This window comes from Mauremys mutica, chromosome 3 (genome assembly GCF_020497125.1).
Source record: "Mauremys mutica isolate MM-2020 ecotype Southern chromosome 3, ASM2049712v1, whole genome shotgun sequence".
NCBI classification, from domain to species: domain Eukaryota; kingdom Metazoa; phylum Chordata; order Testudines; family Geoemydidae; genus Mauremys; species Mauremys mutica.
In genome coordinates, this window is record NC_059074.1 from 124,323,460 (window position 1) to 124,343,141 (window position 19,682).

The 19,682-nt window shown below is 48.3% G+C and overlaps 1 protein-coding gene across 6 annotated transcripts in view; it reads right to left on the reverse strand.

The window, feature by feature from the left end:
• Positions 1-19,682, reverse strand: part of C3H6orf118 (chromosome 3 C6orf118 homolog) — a 54,351-nt gene that overhangs the window by 11,357 nt on the left and 23,312 nt on the right. Inside the window, exons 6-10 of one of the 6 annotated variants that reach the window (XM_045008833.1) lie at positions 14,888-14,946; positions 11,778-11,974; positions 8,678-8,731; positions 7,293-7,354; positions 273-340 (exon numbers count right to left, since the gene is read on the reverse strand). In XM_045008833.1, coding sequence (XP_044864768.1) covers positions 273-340; positions 7,293-7,354; positions 8,678-8,731; positions 11,778-11,974; positions 14,888-14,946 — 440 coding nt within the window. Of the gene's footprint in view, positions 1-272; positions 341-6,456; positions 6,622-7,292; positions 7,355-8,677; positions 8,732-11,777; positions 11,975-14,887; positions 14,947-19,682 lie in introns of those variants that run through there. The other 5 variants (XM_045008831.1, XM_045008832.1, XR_006577786.1 and 2 more) reach the window with 5 other exon arrangements.

The following is a 19,682-nucleotide window of genomic DNA, read 5'->3' on the forward strand; positions in this document are numbered from 1 at the left end:
AAGTGATCTGGTAGCAAATGCACCAGTTTGAGATTGCACAGAAGCAGTACAAGAGGGATGGACCTTGTTCCCCCTTGTTTCTCACTGTGGTCTTTGGTACTGATGCCTTCTCACTCTGTGTTGGTACTGACAGCATAGAAGATGCCTAATGCCTTTTTTCCTTTGCCAGTTAGAGCTGTTTTCAGGGTGCTGCTGCCCTTTGGTGCCAGGAAACCAGTACCATGTTCCTTGTTGAGCTCCTGACACTCTCATACTGGGGTGCAGCGTCTCACCTGACTTAGTGGATGTCAGAGATGAGGATCCCTTCTTGGATGTGGACATGCACAGGCTACAGCAGGAGCTGAAAAGGGAAGCAGAGAGTAGCTCACCTGCAGCAGCCAGTGAAGGTGAGTAGACCTGCACTCTGAAGCTCTGCAAAAGGAGAATTGTGGGAGGCCCAGCTGCCAGGGCCCCTGACTATTGATGGTCTACACATCTTTCCCTGCTAAGAGAAAAGGACTCTGGACATTTGCAAGGTCAGAGTCTTCTTCTCTGGCTTATTTTCTTTATCTGTCTTTGCTGTTTTCTCTTGCATGGGGAGACTGTTAGGAAATGATCCAGGGAGGCAGTCGCATAGCACTCCAGGGTGCAGGACTCAGCTGTCTGCATCTGGGCCCTGAATCAGAACCTCATGGAGAGAGTGGGACCAGGTTCCCCTACCCATACACCCTGCTTCTGATAGGGCTGGAGGAAAAAAGCCTACGTCTGACACCAGAGAGTCAGTATTAGGAAGACCCCCATATCCCACAGAGTCCTGACTCAGGGACTTTGGCCAGGTGAAGCCAGACGCCCCGAGCTGGGCTGCAGAACTATATTTTGTGGGACTCTTCACATACCCCAGAAGGGGTGGATGCAACTTGTAGCCCACTCAGAGGGCCAGTCACAGAACAGTGCCTGTCACCCTTCTCTGACCACTTGGTGGTACCCTGTGGGTTTTAATGGGTAAGGCAATAGAGCAGGGGTGGGCAAACTACGGCCTGTGGACTGGATCCGGCCCCTCAGAGCTTTGGATCTGGCCCACGGCACTGCTGGCACCATGTCCCTGCAGCCCCTGGATGGGGGAGCGGTTCCGTGCGTTGCCTCTAGGCACTGCCCCCCGCGGCTCCCATTGGCCGGGAACGGGGAACCGCAGCCAATGGGAGCTTCGGGGAAGGTACCAGGAGGCGCAGCAAAGGCAGCACACAGAGCCCTCCGCCCCCCAGGGGCCGCAGTGCTTCTGGGAGAAGCGCAGGGCTGGGGACAGGGCAGGTGTTCAGGGAGCCAGCCCTGGCGCGCGCCACTGTCACCCCGGAGCCACATTAGGTAAGCGGTGCTGGGCCGGAGCCCAAACCCCTCCTGCACTCCGCCCCCCAACTCCCTGCCCTGAGCCCCTTGCCTGCACCTCGCACCCCTTCTGCACCCCAACTCCCTGCCCTAAGCCCCCTCTCATGCACCCCGCACCCCTCCTGCACCCCAACTCCCTGCCCTGAGCCCCCTCTCATGCATCCCGCACCCCTCCTGCACCCCAACTCCCTGCCCTAAGCCCCCTCTCATGCACCCCGCACCCCTCCTGCACCCCAACTCCCTGCCCTGAGCTCCCTGCTGCACCCTGTACCCCTGTGCACCCCAACCCCCTGCCCTGAGCCCCCTGCCGCACCCCTCCTGCACCCCAACCCCCTGCCCTTAGCCTCCTGCTGCACCCCACACCCCTCCTCTGCCCCAGGGGCGGCTCTACGAATTTGGCCGCCCCAAGCAGTCATGCGCGGGAGGTGCACCGGAACCCCGGGAGCAGTGGACCTCCCGCGGGCATGACTACGGAGGGTCCGCTGGTCGCGCGGCTCGGCTAGACCTCCCGCAGCTGCGGAGGGTTCGCTGGTCCCGCGGCTCCAGTGGAGCTTCCGCAGGCGTGCCTGCAGGTGGTCTACCCGAGCCGCGGGACGAGCGCCCCCTCCGCAGTCGTGCCTGCAGGAGGTCCAGCCGAGCCGCGCGACCAGCGAACCGTCCGCAGTCATGCCTGCGGCACGTCCGCTCCTCCCGGGGTTCCGGTGGACCTGCCGCAGGGATGACTGCGGGAGGTCCGCCGGACCCGCCTGCCGCCCCTGCCGGCAAATGCCGCCCCACGCGCGTGCTTGCCGCGCTGAGGTCTGGAGCCGGCCCTGCGCTGCCCCAATTCCTTGCCCTGAGCTGCTTCCTGAACACCACACCCCCTCCCACACCCCGCACTCCCTCACACACCCTGAGCCCCTGCCACACCCCACACCACTCCTGCACCCCAACTCCCTGCCCTGAGCCCCCCTGTATACTCCACACCCCTGTGCACCCCAACCCCCTGCCCTGAGCCTCCTGCCGCACCCCTCCTGCACCCCAACCCCCTGCCCTTAGCCTCCTGCTGCACCCCACACCCCTCCTCTGCCCCAATCCCTTGCCCTGAGCCCCTTCCTGCACTCTGCACCCCCTCTCACATCCCGCACCCCAACTCCCTGCCCCGGCCCAGCATACAATTTCCCCACCCACATGTGGCCCTCGGCCCAAAAAGTTTGCCCACCCCTGCAATAGAGGCATGAGTTGTGGTCATCAGTGATCAGAAAAACCCAGGGGAGCAAGCCATGCACATTTTTAATGCAGGTCACATTTTTAATCCAGTTAGTTACCAATAGTTGTAAACCCGTTTTTAATAGTCACAGATCTGTACATCCTTTATAATGCTAAATGCAGGCATCTTCACATCCTGCGTTTAGCTCTCTCCCCACAGCTACATGATGCTTTCCTATGGAAAGAGGAGTAAGCCATGGATCAGGTGTTAATGATGCAAGAAGCAGCATTAATTTATACTATTAACTGCCCTATGTGCTACTAGGGATGACTTTGAGGGCAGAACAATAAATGCAAATTTTCTTGTAAATATTCACATGTTTAAACACATTCACTTCAACCATCTTTGTGACTCATTTTTGGCCATTTTCTACAAATATTTGAGGGATCTAGAACTGTGAGAATAGCTGTTTTTTCAGGTTGGTGTCCCAACTGAAAAAGTGTTTAAGAAAAGAAAGATTGTTTCAGGTCAAGTGACACAAGGGGGAGGTGGAATGGCATTTAATTTTTAAGGAGGTTCTTTTCCATTTTTAAATAAAAGTGAAGTACAATTCAAAACAAAATGTCATGTTGAATTGAAAAATCAAAAGGTTTTGATTTTTCGCTAGTTTGTTTGTTGCGGGTGGGGGTTATTGCCCCCAAACAATTCCGTGAATTTGACACAAATTTTCAAAATGTTTCAATCTTCCTGAATCTGCATTTTTTTTTTTTGGCAAAAAAAGTTTCATCTGAAAAACTTCATCTAACTTTAGAGAAATCCAGTTTACTAGCATAAATGATTTCAGAAAGCTAATTCTGAAGGGAATTTTTACTCCTAGTGCTGCAATCCCATGCACACTCATCCAACCAGGGAAACAAACAATACGATGTGACTTAATCTGTCCAATTACAACTAAACAACAGAATTAGAGTTTAGAATATTTGCAATTAATCAACAGAGCAAAGATACTGTAAAGCCATTCGTCAAATGGAAAATAAATCTGAGGAATTCACAGTCATCTTGCAGAAAGCTGAATAAATGTCTGCAAAAGATTTTCTCAGCTCTCAGCACAGGCTGCATGTTTCACCCCTAATTCACTGAACAATCCCACAGCACCTTGGGGAAGCTGCTGCTGTAGAGATTAAATAATTAAATTGTTAATCTATGCCTTGCCTGTAATTAAATTCCATATTAATAAAGTTATGTGCTTTAAGGGCAAAGGATGATAAAGTTCTGACATCAGACAATTAGATAGTCTCCTTCAATTGTGCCTCCAGACAGGCTTTGATTCAGAAATCTCATGCTTTTGCTAATGTTTTAGTTTTCCTGATCTATCCTGGATAGGAAGAGTAATGTCAGCTCCAGAATTGAGAATCATAATACTAGGAGGGCAGAATTTGGAAATATCTCATTTATAAAATGCCTTATTATGCAAATATCCTGAGGCACTGTACATTTTTAAAGGGTTTAAACTTGAGCTCTGCTGGAAGCAAAACTTAAGTCTTTATGTTACATTAAAAAACATTTAGTGAGGGCACTTTCTTAAGTACCTCAGGGCTAATTACTTTTAATAATTAACACCATAGAAATGAAACTAATTAACCTTGTATTCAAGTATATCTACTACTAATTGCCTTGATATTTTATTTCTAATAAGCTCTTGGCTAAGCAAGCACTGCATTTGAATGATTTTAAAACAATGCTACTGAATTTTTATTTTTTACAAAATAGTTCTCATTATTCTTTCAGATGCAGTGACATTCCATTTTCTTCCAAGTTTCCTGTGGTTCCATTGAGTTTGGTTTGTGAGGTGCCACTCCTGCTCTCTGGGACATGCAGTTCTAATCTAAAATGTTGTTTTACCTCACAGAACCAAAGGAATATCAGAAACTAACATCACATGCAGTCCTGTAATTCTGATCCTCCCTCTAACCAGATCTGAGTTGTCACAGTTCCTAGGCTAACCCACACCTCTGACTTCTCCAGCTGTTCCCACTTGGTATCAATAATCAGTGGGTCAGAGATTGACTCTATAGCCTGGTAGTCAGAGCACTCACCTGGCATTTGGGAGACCCAATTCTGAGCTCCAAATCAGGCAGAGCAGGGATTTGAAAACAAGTCTCCCACCCTCCCCCGATGAGTGCCCTAAGCACCAGGCTCTTGGCTGTATTGACATGGGAGGGCCTTTTCTCCCATCCCCACTGCCCTCTCCCCCCCACACACACACTTTCTCCCATGAGAAAGTGCTGAGCTGGTTTAGGTGCCTAATTCCAGGAGAGGGTTCACAGCTGTGAATCCCAAGGAGAGATGGGCACCTCCTCCCAGCCCTGCATTAGGGCAAGGGCAGAGTTGAGGCCCCACCTCTATCCTTGGCATTTTCTATTGGCCAGCTGAGTTAGCTCCCCACTCACATGCTCTCTTCTATGAATTCCATTCTTGAGCACCGACTCTCCCCATGTATTGTGGAGTCTGAGAGCCTAAATCGGGTTTGTTAATTCTACTGGGCAACAACTAATTCCCTTTGTGAATTTAGGCCTTTGTAACTGGTTATAGCCTTTTGATCCCTTCTTCCCAGCTCTGGCAAAGCAGCCTTGCAACTTTAGGCTGAAAAGTAGGTCATTGTCTGAGGTAATTATTTGTTGGGAGATTGCTTATCTAAATCCATTGTGTTGCTTTCCTGCCTGTTTTTCCAACAGTCTCCTATCAAGCTAGTTTAATATATTCATACAGGAAAGTCTAATAACCCAAAATACAGCAACTTCACTTTACTGACCTGGTCACATAAGTATTCATAGCATTACTACAGCTCAGTATTCTTAGATAATTACATAGCAGTTCTGTGTCTCCCCTAGGAATTGTGAGCCATTTGGCAATATGGTCCTCCCAAAATAAAAACCACTGTGATACCAGGTGCTGACAATCCACAACTGAGTAAAAGAGCATGAAGCAGATTCTGAAATCTTCTCTTAAATTTAACACTGAACTGAAAAGCTTTTAGCATGCCAATAGTTAAGATCGCAGTTCTCTATTTGCAACAAGACTTCATTAAAATACCTAAAAGAGGGATGTGACTTGTCTACATTCCAATGGTCAATTTAAAAGTTAGTGATTCTGTCAATGGCAGCAAATAAAACACAGACCCCCTTTAAATGCAGGACTTGGCAGGTGAGCAGAGAGGAAAACAGTGTTCCACTCATTGGTATTAATATGCCATTTTAATTTGAGTCTACACTTATAGATTCAGATTTGCACCATTAGTCACATAACTGCATGTGTACATTTGGGAATGTTGCAGATCATGACCCTGTATCTACTGGCACCATTGTTGTCTGCGGGGATTGAACGTGGGACTTTCAGGCGTACATACCTCCCATCTGAGCTCAGGGAATGCTGTCTGTAGCTATGGTTAAACAGCATAGTGTTAAAATACTATGGGGACAGATACTGTAAGGAGATAGGCACTTAATGTCTCAGATCATTAAGTCAATGAGAGTCTTTTCTTTCAGGGTGCACTGGATCAGACCCTATACCAGTATATGATGTGTGTCTAACTGGCATATGAAAAAAAATCTGGCCCAAATACTATCACTGAAATGGACTCTTAAAACTTTTTATGCTTCTTTCAGTCTATTGTTAACCTCTTTCTGCTACAGAAGTTTGCAAGTTAGGTTTTCATAAAACTATATTGCAGACCTATAATACATACCCAAATCTAATGTTATGCTACACTAATTTGAATACAGACTATTAAGAGAGAGAGCAGTATGCGGTTAGCTGAAAACCTCATCTGTGGACAGAATAAATGAAGTCGGGCTAAATCTTTGCACATAATTGAAACCAAAACAATAAATACATTCCGTACTTACCTCTGAAATAAGCATAGATGTCAAAAGTGTACTCTTTATGATGCAGACTTAGCTGCCTGCTGTCTCTTTTTTCTTTCATTCCATCTTGATACTAATAAGATGTACTGAAGGAAGGTGAGGAGGATGCCCGAGGGGAGTGGTAATGGAGTGTACAGTCTTCTGCCCCTGGCAACCAATTCAGATCCAGCCCAGCTCAGTAGTGACTAAAACTTTCTAACTCATTACTTTACAAAGCACTCTACTTAAACCCAGAGTGCGACAGACAATAAAGAAGCTCTGTGTGTGAAATAAGGTCTCAATTTGGTTCCTATGGACATGAGGCCACATAATAAAAAACATTTCACACCTGGCATTGGACTGCAGCCTCAGAACAGAGGCCAAGGACTGGATGGGCATGGAGACTGTGCTACCATCTCATGCCTAGAGGTCACCTCTCTGGGGCAAGTCTGAAGCATATCAGCAGGGCCGTGGGCGGAAGCTTAAACAGCCTCTGCAATATATCTGCTCTGTAGCTGAATAGACAACTGCAGCAAGTGCAGGTGTCAATCAAACACCGTGCATAAGCACTCAGATTCACATTCTTTTTTCTTAGCTTATTCTAGACTACAGGGCCTTATTTAAATTGAGTCTTTACCTTAATCCCTAAAATGCTACTGTGTATGTTGTACTAAGTAATACTTAAACCTAGCAGCTATAAATAACTGATCTTTCTTACTCAGCTCTGGGAAGTTTTTATAATAGGGGTTTCAGTCATCATTCTGTAACATGTAACATTTATAATATAGACGTAAAACAATATAGTAAATCCAAAATACGTACTAACATTCAAAACTCACCGCTGACTTTCCTGGGTGACCTTCTGTCTATTTAAGATGTCTGTGATGTTGTATTGAACGTCCTAAAAAAACACCAAAACCAAAAAAACTCATCTATGTATAAATGCAGAGAAATATTTGTCAGGGGTTAAGAAAAAAATTGTTTGTGATATTAGTGGCAATATCTGTGATAAGTACTTGGTGGTGCTGAAGTCTTTTTTAACGTCATAACCATAATTTATGGGAAAGGGATACTGTGGTTCCTGTGCTTTAAAAGGTTAAACTTCAGCAGGAAGGTGGGGGGGGGGGGGTGCTTGTGAGCGAGAGCAGCATGTGGAGACTCCTGGCCCCTCCACCTAGGAACTGGATCTGCTGGCCGTTTCCGGGACACAGTGCGGAGCCAGGAAAGCCAGGGAGCCTGCCTTAGACCCACTGGCCATTGACTGGGAGCCGCCCGAGGTAAGCCTGTGCCCCAACCCTGAGCCCCAGCCCCCTACCCCAGCCCAGAGCCGCCTCCTGCACCCTGAAGCCCTCATCCCCAGCCCCACCCTAGAGCTCCCAACCCAGAGCCCATACCCCCTCTTGCACCCCAACCCCCTGCCTTAACCCGCAGCCCCCTCCCAGATTCAGAATCCCTCACCCCCATCAAACCCAGAGCCTCCTCCTGTACCCCAAATCCCTCATCCCCAGCCCCATCCCAGAGCCTGCACCCCCATCCAGAGTCCACACCCCTTCCTGCACCCCAAATCCCTGCCCCAGACTGGAACCCCCTCCTACACCTTGAACTCCCATTTCTGGCCCCACCCCCCAGCCCACACCCCCAGTTAGAGCCCTCACCCCAACCCCCTGCCTCAGCCCAGTGAATGAGGGTAGGGGAGAGCGAGCCACCCAGAGAGGGGGGATGTAGTGAGCAGGGGGCAGGGCCTTAGGGAAGGGGCAGTGCTAGGGTGTTTGGTTTTGTGCAATTAGGAAGTTGGCAACCGTACTCTGTTCTGAGTTATGCATTTTGTGGGTATGTTAAATCCACCTAGCATGGGAACCCGTCCTTCATGCTAGTTCCCTAATTAGACTAGCAGCTTTAGCATCATCAGCTGGGTTATGGATTTTGAAGCTTTGACAAGTTCTTGTAAAAAATAATTCAAATGGTGATCAGGAGAAATTTGCTTCTCAACAAAGTACCATAATAGCTCTCGTAAACAGTGAACAATAGAGTAGAGGGACAACCAACACCTTTCTACTCTCTAGCAGGTGGTTCACCTTGGGCTCATGCAGAGCCCACAGTAGTCAATGGGAGTCTTTTCAATGACTTCAGTAGGCTCTGGATCAGACCTAGTGAAGGCAACTGGAGCAAACAGCTTTCTAATGGGGCTTTAGGACCATATCACAGTTCTAAAGAAGGAACTTACTTTGATTTGGTGTTGAAGGAAGCTGTTGGCTGAGTTGAGTTTGAGAGCTTCCGCCTGTAAAAAGCAATAACCCAGCTTTGTTAAACTGTAGCACAACATTTCCAAAAAAGCAAACAATTGAACTGACCTATTTTAAAAATTCCATATATGTGCACAGTACATGTTCCTGCCATCTTAGCATTATGAAATCACAGTGTTAGGAGAAATACGAAGATGGGCTAGTTCAATTAGCTTGCTCTTCTTAAATGATAGCATACTTGCCCTTTGTCTAAATATCCAGTGAGTGCAAGGTTTAGATTATAGCTTTATTATTACGAATAACAATTTGAAATCATATACACTTTACACATACAGACCCAGATTAACTAACCAACCATTTGCTGGGGGGCTAATGGCTCAGACTGTGTAGAGCAGTGGTTCTCAACCAGGGGTATACTCACTCCTGGGAATACGCAGACGTCTTCCAGGGGGTACATCAACTCATCTAGACATTTGCCTAGTTTTACAACAGGCTACATAAAAAGAACTAGCAAAGTCAGTACAAACGAAAATAGGGTAAAGACAAATGACTTGTTTATACTGCTCTATATACTGTACACTGAAATGCAAGTACAATATTTATATTCCAAATGAGAAAGCAAGCAATTTTTCAGTCGTAGTTGCTGTGACACTTTTGCATTTTCATGTCTGATTTTGTAAGCAAATCGTTTTGAAGTCAGGGTATGCAACTTGGGGGATGCAACCTGAAAGAGGTACAGTAGTCTGGAAAGGTTGAGAGCCACTGGTATAGAGGGTCCATTCACTCCCAGAGTTCATATACTTGTTGAGAGTGCCTGGAGTGGCTGCAAATGAAGCATTGGGCCTGCCTCGGGCAGCTGCTGTGTCTCTGAGGCTGACAGTGCTGTGCAATATTGCCCTCTGCTGGCTGCTCTTCCTCATTCCAGCTCAGGTAAAGTTGGTCAAAAAATAAAACAAATGAAAATGACATGAACAAAGTTAAAACCATATAAGGAACTTCTGGATACTCATCTCTCTTTTAATAGGTGTCTCTGGAGCAGCGAAAATAATTTATTCTCTTAAGGTGCTTCACATTTTGTCCAGAAATTAATTGTTTATTTAGCTGTGAGGGGCATAACTCATGCATTGTTGATGAGTTTGCAAAATAAACTTTTCAGAAAACATCTTGGGCTTATACCTTTTCTATGCCAGTACAAATAAGGAAGACTTTGGTGGCTTATAGTTGTTATTCTCTGATCTAATATATTAACACTCTATACATTCATCTGAGTCAAGACTTTCTCTCCAAACGAGTGTTTGTCATTTGTGGGTAGCAGGTTTTTTGTTTTGTTTTTTTAAAGTGAACTACAGTTTTCTGTCTTGTACAGTTCGATAAGAAGACAAGATTGAATAAACTGGCAGGCAAGACAAAGAATTGGAATGTAGCCAGTCAGTTTAAAGGCATCCAAGTGAAACCCAGCAAACATAATGATGGTATGTGTGTTTGATCTGGAAAAGACCAGTGTGGAGTGTGCATGATTTTTGGTCTGTGTGTTTGTTTTCATATTTTTTCCTGGATGCTACACAATTGCATGGCTGCTCTGTTTTACTACCAGTACAACAAACTGAATGGATCTGATGTCCTCAAGGAAGGCTAAATTCAGCCTCAGAGGATAAAAGGTTGGGAGAAACATTTGAATGTTTTTTTTAATTTTATAGAACTGGAAGGGACCTTGAAAGGGCATGGAGTCCAATCCCCTGCCTTCACTACAGGACCAAGTACCTCCCTGAAAGATTTTTGCCACAGCTCCCTAATAGCCCCCCCAAGGATTGAACTCACAACCCTGAGTTTAGCAGGCTAATGCCCAAGCCACTGAACTATCCCTCCCCCGTGTTAGAGGTGTATTTCAATCATGTCTATCCATCATTAACTGTGCCACATTTCACTTTCTGCACAAGCAGAGAATATTCAGCTTTTATTTGATTTCAGGAAATTACTTCACTTAAGACACCTGGGATTCCTATTCACCTGATCAGGGACAGGGAAAGCATGGCTCTGTTGAGCGCTTGTGGTATTGCTAGCGGCACAATTTCCAAAGGAAAGAGAATGCTGCTTTTAATGTGTTAGGCACCAGTCCTGCAGACACTAACACACTGTCAATGGGACCACTCACAGAGCTAAAGTGAGGCCCTTAAGTCTCTGCGAGATCAGAGCCTTAGATTGCACGCTCTGGAGCAGGGGCTGTCTCTAATGCCCAACACAGTGAGGCCCCAAGCCTCACTGGGACCTCTGAATGTTACTGGAATACAAACAAATAGATGATAATTTTTGTAACAAATATTATTAACATATACTTGAGGTTTTATTCCTCTGCTTGGCTTTATTAAATAATTATTTTATTAGATATTGACAGTATATTATATAGACCTTATATTTTCAGTCTGGAATTGTCCAGGCTTTCCTTTCTGTGCCTCAAATGTGCTCACAGGTAAGTTCATTTAGACATCCAAGAAATTGATTTGCAGGCACATTCATATATTTAGATGTCTACCGGTAGGATTTTTAAAAAGTGCTCAGTGCTGGCCCAACCATGATCCCTTTAAAGCCCATGGGAGTTTTACCATTGTCTTCAATAGGAGAAGAGTTAGGCCAACAGAGTGCTTCTGAAAATCTCACCTATTATGACCTTACCGGTGCACACAGTTATTGCCACCCACCAAGTGCAGGAGCAAAAGGCGAGAACATCAATTTAAAAAAAAAATAATCAGACCCTGCACCTGTATCACTTACATATGTACTTTAAATAACATATGACTCTAAAGCCTCAATCTTGCAATGTGGGGTGTGCAGACAGACCCCTGTGTCTGCACAGCTCATTTACTTTAACGTGGGGGTCCCCCCATATGCATCACATTGCAGGATCAGAGCCTAAACACCATGGTGTTTGGGGCCATATAAGTACAAGGAGTAGAGATGTATGTTCTCAGAGGAGAAAATACAGGCAACTGAGTCACTATCTGTCTCTTCTAAAGAGCCTATCACCAAAGTAACTAGGCACCAATAAACTTGATAGGAGCTGTTTAGAAATAAATTATGTCATGCCTCTATGTCTTTAACCGTCTTCTCTATAGTATTTGCCATCCCAGCATGAGTCATGGTTTCTCGAATCTCTTTCTCTATCGCTTGCATTTCCTCCCACTTAGCGAGAACTTGGCACCTCATAGATTCAATCTGTTCAGCAAGGGAGAGATGTTTCTCTTCAGGCAGTTTCATAGCCTGGTCACCGGAGGTCTCTGGAACTATAAAAAGGCAGGCATGGGTAATAGCACACTGTTGCCAGAGAGTTATTTGGCTATTTTGAGCTAAACTGTTGCAATCTCAGTTTGAGGACCCAGTGAAAATGGCAAAATGTCTACAGAGAGGCCAATGAGAAATTAGATCACATGCTCTTTTCTCAGAAATTGCCAGATGACAAATCAGCTTGCAGACATGTATGGTACCTAGGAATTACATCTTGTCTGGCAGCTCAATGGGTATGATAGTGTCTGGTTCATTCCTAGTAGATAATAATGTTGATTGGGTGTTTTAACAAAAGAACGAAAAATCTGCCCAGTTAGTGAGTGAAGTATCACTGCTAAGTATCTGCTAAACTATTCAAAAATAACCCTTCATAAATTATACACTGTTTTGTTATGGTGATGCTCTAATGTTCTTTTCAAACCAAGGATCCTTCTCTAGCCAGATGACCCTCCCCAACTGCACACGTGCTTGCCATCCCCTGCAGCTACCTGCGTTTCTAACTTAGGCTACGCCTACACCATGCACATTTTAGCGACACAGCTGTGCCGCTAGAGCCGAGCCGCTAAAAGGTGCACAGTGTAGCCGCTCTATGTCACCGGAGAGCTCGAGAAAGCACTGTTCACATCAGCGCTTTTCATCAGTAACACTTTAGTCATTCGGGGGAGGGGGGGTATGTTTTTTTCACACCCCTCCCTGAATGACAAAAGTTTTACCGATGGAAGTCCAGTGTACACAGTGTACATTTCCTGTTCCAAGCAGTGAGCATCATCTTCTTCCACTCAGCCCCCACCAGGAAACAGGCGGCATCATATTTCTGCCTTTGGTTTCAATAGTCCTGCCAGTGATCATACTTGGTATAATAAACAGTGGTCACAGCATACCCACCTGTCCATTGTAGGTAGGCCTCACAGTAGAGGTGAGTTTTGAGGAGGGGTTTGCTAAAAACAATGCAGTAATTTGTAATGTTTGTAAAGGTTTTGAAGGCACAAACTGCTAAAGATTATCATTATGGTTAAGGTTCTATACTCAGGAGACCTGAATTCCATTCTTGCCTATGCCACAGACTTCCTGTGTGACCTTTGCCAAATATCTTAATCACTCTGCTTCAGTTCTTCATCTGTAAAATGGGAATAATAGTAGTATCTCCTTTTCTGTCTTGTCCATTTAGACTATAAGCATACAGAACAAGGACTGTCTCTTACTATGTATTTGTATAGTGACTAGCACATTTGGGCCTCAATCACATATTGGGTTTTTAAGCGTAGTATTCAACCCCTTCTGATTTTGTTCTCTGCAATTCCTTTTCATCTGAAGCTTTCCACATACAGTTGTCTAATATCTTGAAAATGTTGGGGAGCTTGGATTAATTGGACCAGCATTTCTGAGATGCAAGACTTTGAAAAGGGAGGCGTTTTCACATAGTTCATAAGTCTTTTAACTCGTTTCATGCACAGCCATCCCTGAGAAATGTCTTAGCCTAGAAACTTCAAATTCATTAGTTCTGTCAGTGATCTAGAGCCAATGATCATTTCTGAGAGGGACAGCTGTAAAGCTTTGGAATTCAAAGCCTGTGCCAAGCTGTAGAATCAAACATAGCAAGGCAAATGCAGCCCTGGCTAAGTCCACTGACATGCATGGAGTTACATCAGGGAGGAATTTGGGCCAGCGCATTTCCCGAGTGATGAAAGAGCAAAAGTTGGTTTGATTATATGGCACTTTTCATATGCAACGTGCGTTCATAGTAATGAGTAAGATACTGATAGTAGCACCTAAAATACAACACCGATAACAGATCACATGGAGCCTTGGGTATGATGCTGTGTTTAATTGAGAGGGAGAGAATGGGCCAAAACAGAGTTATAGCCTCCCTTTCAGAAGCTGCCATGTTGTATTTAATATATGTGTGGAGCAGCTATCAGAGACAGTCAGAAAGCATCTCACCTTAACAACTCATGTGGCTATTTATTCTCCCTATTTCCAGTGTAGAAGCTTACCATGTTATATGGTCACATGCTATGTGAAGAAGCCATGTTTTGCATTTGCCATAAATACAGAAGTTTAACCAACGCATGAAATATAGATGCGCTATGCAATCAGTCTTGGCACAGTGTATTCTGCCCTGATGACATTTTACAGAAATTCAGAAATGGCCTAGTTCATGAGAAAATAGTCTCTTTCCTTTTTGCCCTTTCATGAGCTTCCAGATTTACATACTCTTTTTTTTTTATTGAATCAGCTGAAAACTCTGATCCAATGCTCACTGAAGGCAAATTCAAAACTGATCAGAGGAGATAATTATTCATGCAGCACAGAATTAGACTGTGGAACTCATTGCCACAGGATGTTGTTGAGGCTGAGAATTTAGCAAGTGTCAAAGAGGGATCAGACATTTATATAAACAACAAGATTGTCCAGAGTTATAATAGCTGATGCTTAAAAGAGTTTATGAAAGGACTACAAAAGCTCATGCTGCACAACTTAACCTGCCCTCTCACTGTTAGAGATCAGGACAAGACCTTAATGAAGTGTCAGATTATCTCACATCTGAGGCATCTCCTGCTGGCTATAACTTATTTAACAAGATGGACCACAGGTCTTATCTGCAATGGCACATGCCCTGTGTTCTTTAATAAATGCAAATTCTCCTGTTGATTTCAGTGGGCTTTATCAGGCCCAGAATGAAAGGCAAGAAAAATATTATCCCACAAGATGCTCAGCACCACTGAGAGATGTATTTCTTTGCTTTTTGTCAGAAGCTGTTTAGTTTTAGTGTGTTTCGGTACCCTGATTCACAATATTTGTGTGTTGGGGTGTGTTTGTTTGTTTAAATAAATAAATATAAATAATTTTGTTTGTTTGTTTTTTTCTTGCAAGACACCCCTTCTGTAAATCCACACTGTATTGTTACTTACCAGTTTTACTCTCAGGAGACTGGTTCACCCATAGCTGAATTTCTAATTCATTTCTGAGTCTAGAATGGAACAAGAGAGAACACTGTGTTAATGTGATCACAGCCATGTTTTGAGTATCACTCTGTGGATTAGACATGAGCCAAGGCAATTCAGGTAATCCTGCAGCTCTTCCCACTGACATTCATAGGCCAAATTCTGAGCTCAGGTATACTTGTGTAAATGCAGACTAATGGTAAATTCAATTAAGTGACTGGAGTTACTCTGGATTTGAGTGATATAAATCAGAGAAGAATTTGGTTCATGATCCCTGCTCTGAGAAACTTGCAGACTCGAGACATCCTCACACTGAGCCCTTGTTTCATGAAGGAAGTAGCATTAAAATGGCAACAGAGAGAAAACAGCTACACATTATTTAAACACATGGTAGGAAACACATCTGGAGTGCTATCCATGTAATCCATTGCAGACCCATGTGATGATCATCTGATCACATACTTGGCCCTCCTCACCTGCTCTCTGCTAATTAATCCATGTCCCCGGACTCGTTTTAAAATTGCAATCAGCTTCAAACAAATGCCATTTTTAAAAGATATCAACCAAGAAACATTTCCTTCTTCTCCCTCTCCTCCACCACCAACAATTACATGATTCCAAGCAAAATTCAGACCTCCACCAGTAACACCTTTGGTCAACTTAAAAATGTTACAGCTTTAAATTCAGATTACTACTGGCACAAATGAAGATACTATTGGGACAGGGAAATCCTCAGTTTCTCTTGTCCTGGAAGATTTTGTGATAATGGACTTCTACCCCTAGCATTTTCACAAATTTGAAGAACTATTTTAGTTCATATTTGGAGGTTCTTCTTCGAGTGATTGCTCCAATGCATTCCAGTTAGGTGTGCGCGCCGCGCGTGCACGGCTTCTCCGGAACTTTTTTCCCTAGCAACCCCGGCGGGCCGGCTGGCGCCCCCTGGAGTGGCGCCGCTATGGCGCTAAATATATACCCCAGCCGGCCTGTCCGCTCCTCAGTTCCTTCTTACCGCCCGTGACGGCAGTTGGAACTGTGGAGTGCTTGATAGCTCTTCACGTCCCTAGCTTTCTCTAGTTCATTGTTGTACATAGTTAGCATAGTTAGTTATAGTTGTTAAGTTAGCATAGTTAGTGTTAGATAGATAGGCTAAAAAAGGGGGGGTTCCCCCTTTTTTTTTTTGCCTTAGCCGGTGCGGGCTCATGCCCAAAGCACCGGGCTTTAAGCCCTGCACGGGGTGCCAGAAACCGATGCCCGTAGGAGACCCGCACGACGCGTGTCTCCGCTGCTTGGGCGAAGGGCACCGAACTGACAAGTGCCAGATCTGTTTGAAATTCAAACCGCGGACCCGCAAGGATCGAGATAGCCGCTTGAAACAGATCCTCATGGAGGAGTCCCTCCAACCACCAGCACCGCCCGCGCCGCCTCCGCGGCCTCCTCCCGTGCAGGACACACCGCCGGCACCGACTGCGGCACCGCCGGCGAAGAAAGCGGTTGCAAAGACTCGGCACCGCTCGCTCTCGCCCGCCAAGAAACAAAGACTGGCGAAGGCTCTGGCTCAGGCTCGCGTGCAGGACTCCGCCAAGGCGACTCCGCAGCCTGCAGCCCCTGTGGTGCCTCTGCACAAACAGTGCACTGCACCTATGACTCCGGCGCCGCAAGGGCCGTCGAGTCCGGCGCCGCCTCGCTCCCCGGTGCCGTCCGTGGTCGAGCCTCGGCGGCCGTCGACGCCGGAGACGTTTACCTCCGCGCGAGAGCTGATACAGCTCATAGAGGCTCCAGGCCTCCGGCCCCCGGCACCGCCGGCGCGGGCTGTCGTCTCCAGGGGCAAACCGGCAGCAATGGTCCGGCCACCCTCCCTGGAATCAAGGCGTGGACGTCGGACACGGTCCCGGTCTCGTTCCCGCACTGTCGACAGCTTGCCGTCCCGCTGATCGCGGTCCCAGCACCGCACTCCCTCGCGGCATCGATCGCAGTCTGCCCGTCGGTCGAAGTCCCGGTACCGCTCCGCTTCGCGGTACCGGTCGCACTCCCGACGTCGCACCAGATCGAGGTCGCCACCATATCGGCACCGACGGTCTCAGTCCCGGCACCGTTCCCGGCACCGCGACTCCCGCGGCCGCTCCAGACGTCGCGGTTCGCGCTCTCGGTCGAGCTCCCGGCACCGGTCGAGCTCCCGGCACCGCGATGGCCAGGGTCGGTCTCGGCATCGGAGATCTTACTCCCGGTCGAGCTCCCGGCACCGGTCCAGCCCCCGGCACCGATCGAGGTCCCAGCACCGGTCGAGCTCCCGGCACCGTGGAGAGAGTCGAGCGAGGTCGCCTTCCCGGCGTCGAGGGGAAGAGCAGCCCTCGGCGGTATGCCCTGGACCCTCATTGGCACCTCCCTGGCCTTCCCGCCCTGAGTCGGTCGCCTCCGGCGTAGAAGCCTATGGGCTCCCGCCTCCGACGCCACCAGCCCAGCCTAGCGGGGCCCAGCAGTGGGGTTTTTGGGTCCCATGGGCACACTATGAGTCGGACGCTGTGCCCGTTCCGCCGAGGCCTCCAGGGGCCCAACGCAGAGTCCCAGAGGCGTCGATATCTTGTCCACCGCCATCCCCACCACCAGCCGTTCCGGTGGCGCCAGAGGGCCCCTCCGGACCCCTCTTCGGCTGAGGTCGTTCGGGAGTTATCCTCCTCATCCTCTCCCGATTAGGCAGTGGCCGGCGCGGCATCAAGGGAGCCGCCCCCCGTTGATGCCAAGGCGCATCAGGACCTACTCCACCGTGTGGCGACGGCTATGGACCTCCCTGTAGAGGAGGTAAAGGAGGACGAGGACCCCATCACAAACGTAGTGGGGTCAGACTTGCCGGTCCGGGTTGCATTACCTTTTGTGTGCACGGTCCAAAAGAACGCCGCCACCATTTGGCAAACGCCCGCTTCCGTGCCCCCCACAGCCAGGGGCGTGGAAAGAAAGTACTCAGTCCCTCCCACTGGTACAGTCAGTTAACGATAGGGAGCGTAACGGCCAGCCGGCCGCTGCTCCGAAGTCAAAAGAGGCACGTCGGATGGACCTTCTCGGCCAAAAGGTCTATTCTGCAGGGGGCCTGCAGATGAGAATTGGTAACCAGCTGGTCCTCCTGGCCAGATACGTGTTCGACATACTCACGTCCCTGGCCAAGTTCACTGACCTCCTGCCGTTAACATCCCGCCAGGACTTCACCACAATGTTGGAGGAAGGGAGGCGATCCTCTCGCTCCTCCATTACAGCCGGCCTTGACGCGGCGGACTCAGGGGCACGGACCTTAGCAACAGGGGTCACGATGCGACGCATCGCCTGGCTTCAATCTTCCACCCTGCCTCCAGAAGTCCAGTTTACTCTCCAGGACTTGCCCTTTGACACCAAGGGCTTGTTCTCGGAAAAGACGGATTCGCGGATCCAATCACTAAAGGACGGCCGGGTGGCGATCCGTACACTCGGTATGCATACGCCGGTGACGCAGCGCAGGCCATTCCGCCCGCAACCCTCCCGCTATCAGTCGCGGTACCGACCCTACCCGGCTCGGCGACCGGCCCAAAATCGCCGTCGCCCGTCGGGCAACCGCCGAAACCAGGGCCAGGCCGCTTCCAAAGCCCCACAGGCGCCGAAGCAACCCTTTTGATGGGACGCACGAGGGCTGCACATCACTCTCCCCTCCGTATCCTCCCCGTTTATTTCACAACCGCCTCTCCCGTTTTTTCTTGGAGTGGTCCCGAGTAACGTCGGACAGCTGGGTGCTCAGCACGGTCCACTCGGGATACCGTCTTCACTTTGTTTCGCCCCCTCCCTCCCACCCACCTTCCCTGTCCCTCTTCAGGGACCCCTCTCACGAGCAAGCCCTCATACAAGAGGTCCAGACTCTGTTGAGCGTGGGTGCCATAGAGGAGGTGCCTCCCTCCAGGCAGGGCAGGGGATTTTACTCCAGGTATTTCCTCATCCCCAAGGCGAAAGGCGGGCTCCGTCCTATCCTGGACCTTCGCGGGCTGAACAGATACCTACTCAAGCCCAAGTTCCGCATGGTCACCTTGGGTACCATCATTCCCTCCCTGGATCCGGGAGACTGGTTTGCGGCCCTTGACATGAAGGACGCCTACTTCCATGTCGCTATCTACCCCCCTCATCGGCGCTACCTTCGGTTTGTGGTCAACGACGCCCACTACCAGTTCGCCGTGTTGCCATTCGGCCTTTCAACCGCCCCCAGAGTATTCACCAAATGCATGGCGGTCGTCGCCGCAGCACTGCGACGGAACCAGATACACGTTTACCCGTATCTGGACGACTGGCTGATTCGCGGTCTGTCCAGGCAACTTGTGGAGAGTCAGATAGTAGAGGTCCTGGCTCTCTTTCGGCGCCTCGGTCTTCTCGTCAACACCGAGAAGTCAACTTTGATTCCGACGCAGCGAGTCGAATTCATTGGGGCGGTCCTCGATTCCACGATGGCCAGAGCCTGTCTCCCTCGCGCTCGACACCAGACGATGGTCTCCATCATCCGAGACCTCGTCAATTTCCCGACTATGACGGTGCGGTCATGCCTCCGCCTCCTGGGCCACATGGCATCGTGTACGTACGTCACCGCGTACGCACGACTTCACCTTCGTCCGTTTCAGTCCTGACTTGCGACGGTGTACCGCCCGCATCGCGACACCATCGACATGGTGGTCACAGTCAACAGGACGGCTCTCGACTCCCTCCGCTGGTGGCTCGACCCGGAGGTCGTGTGCGCCGGAGTCCCGTTCCACCCTCCTCG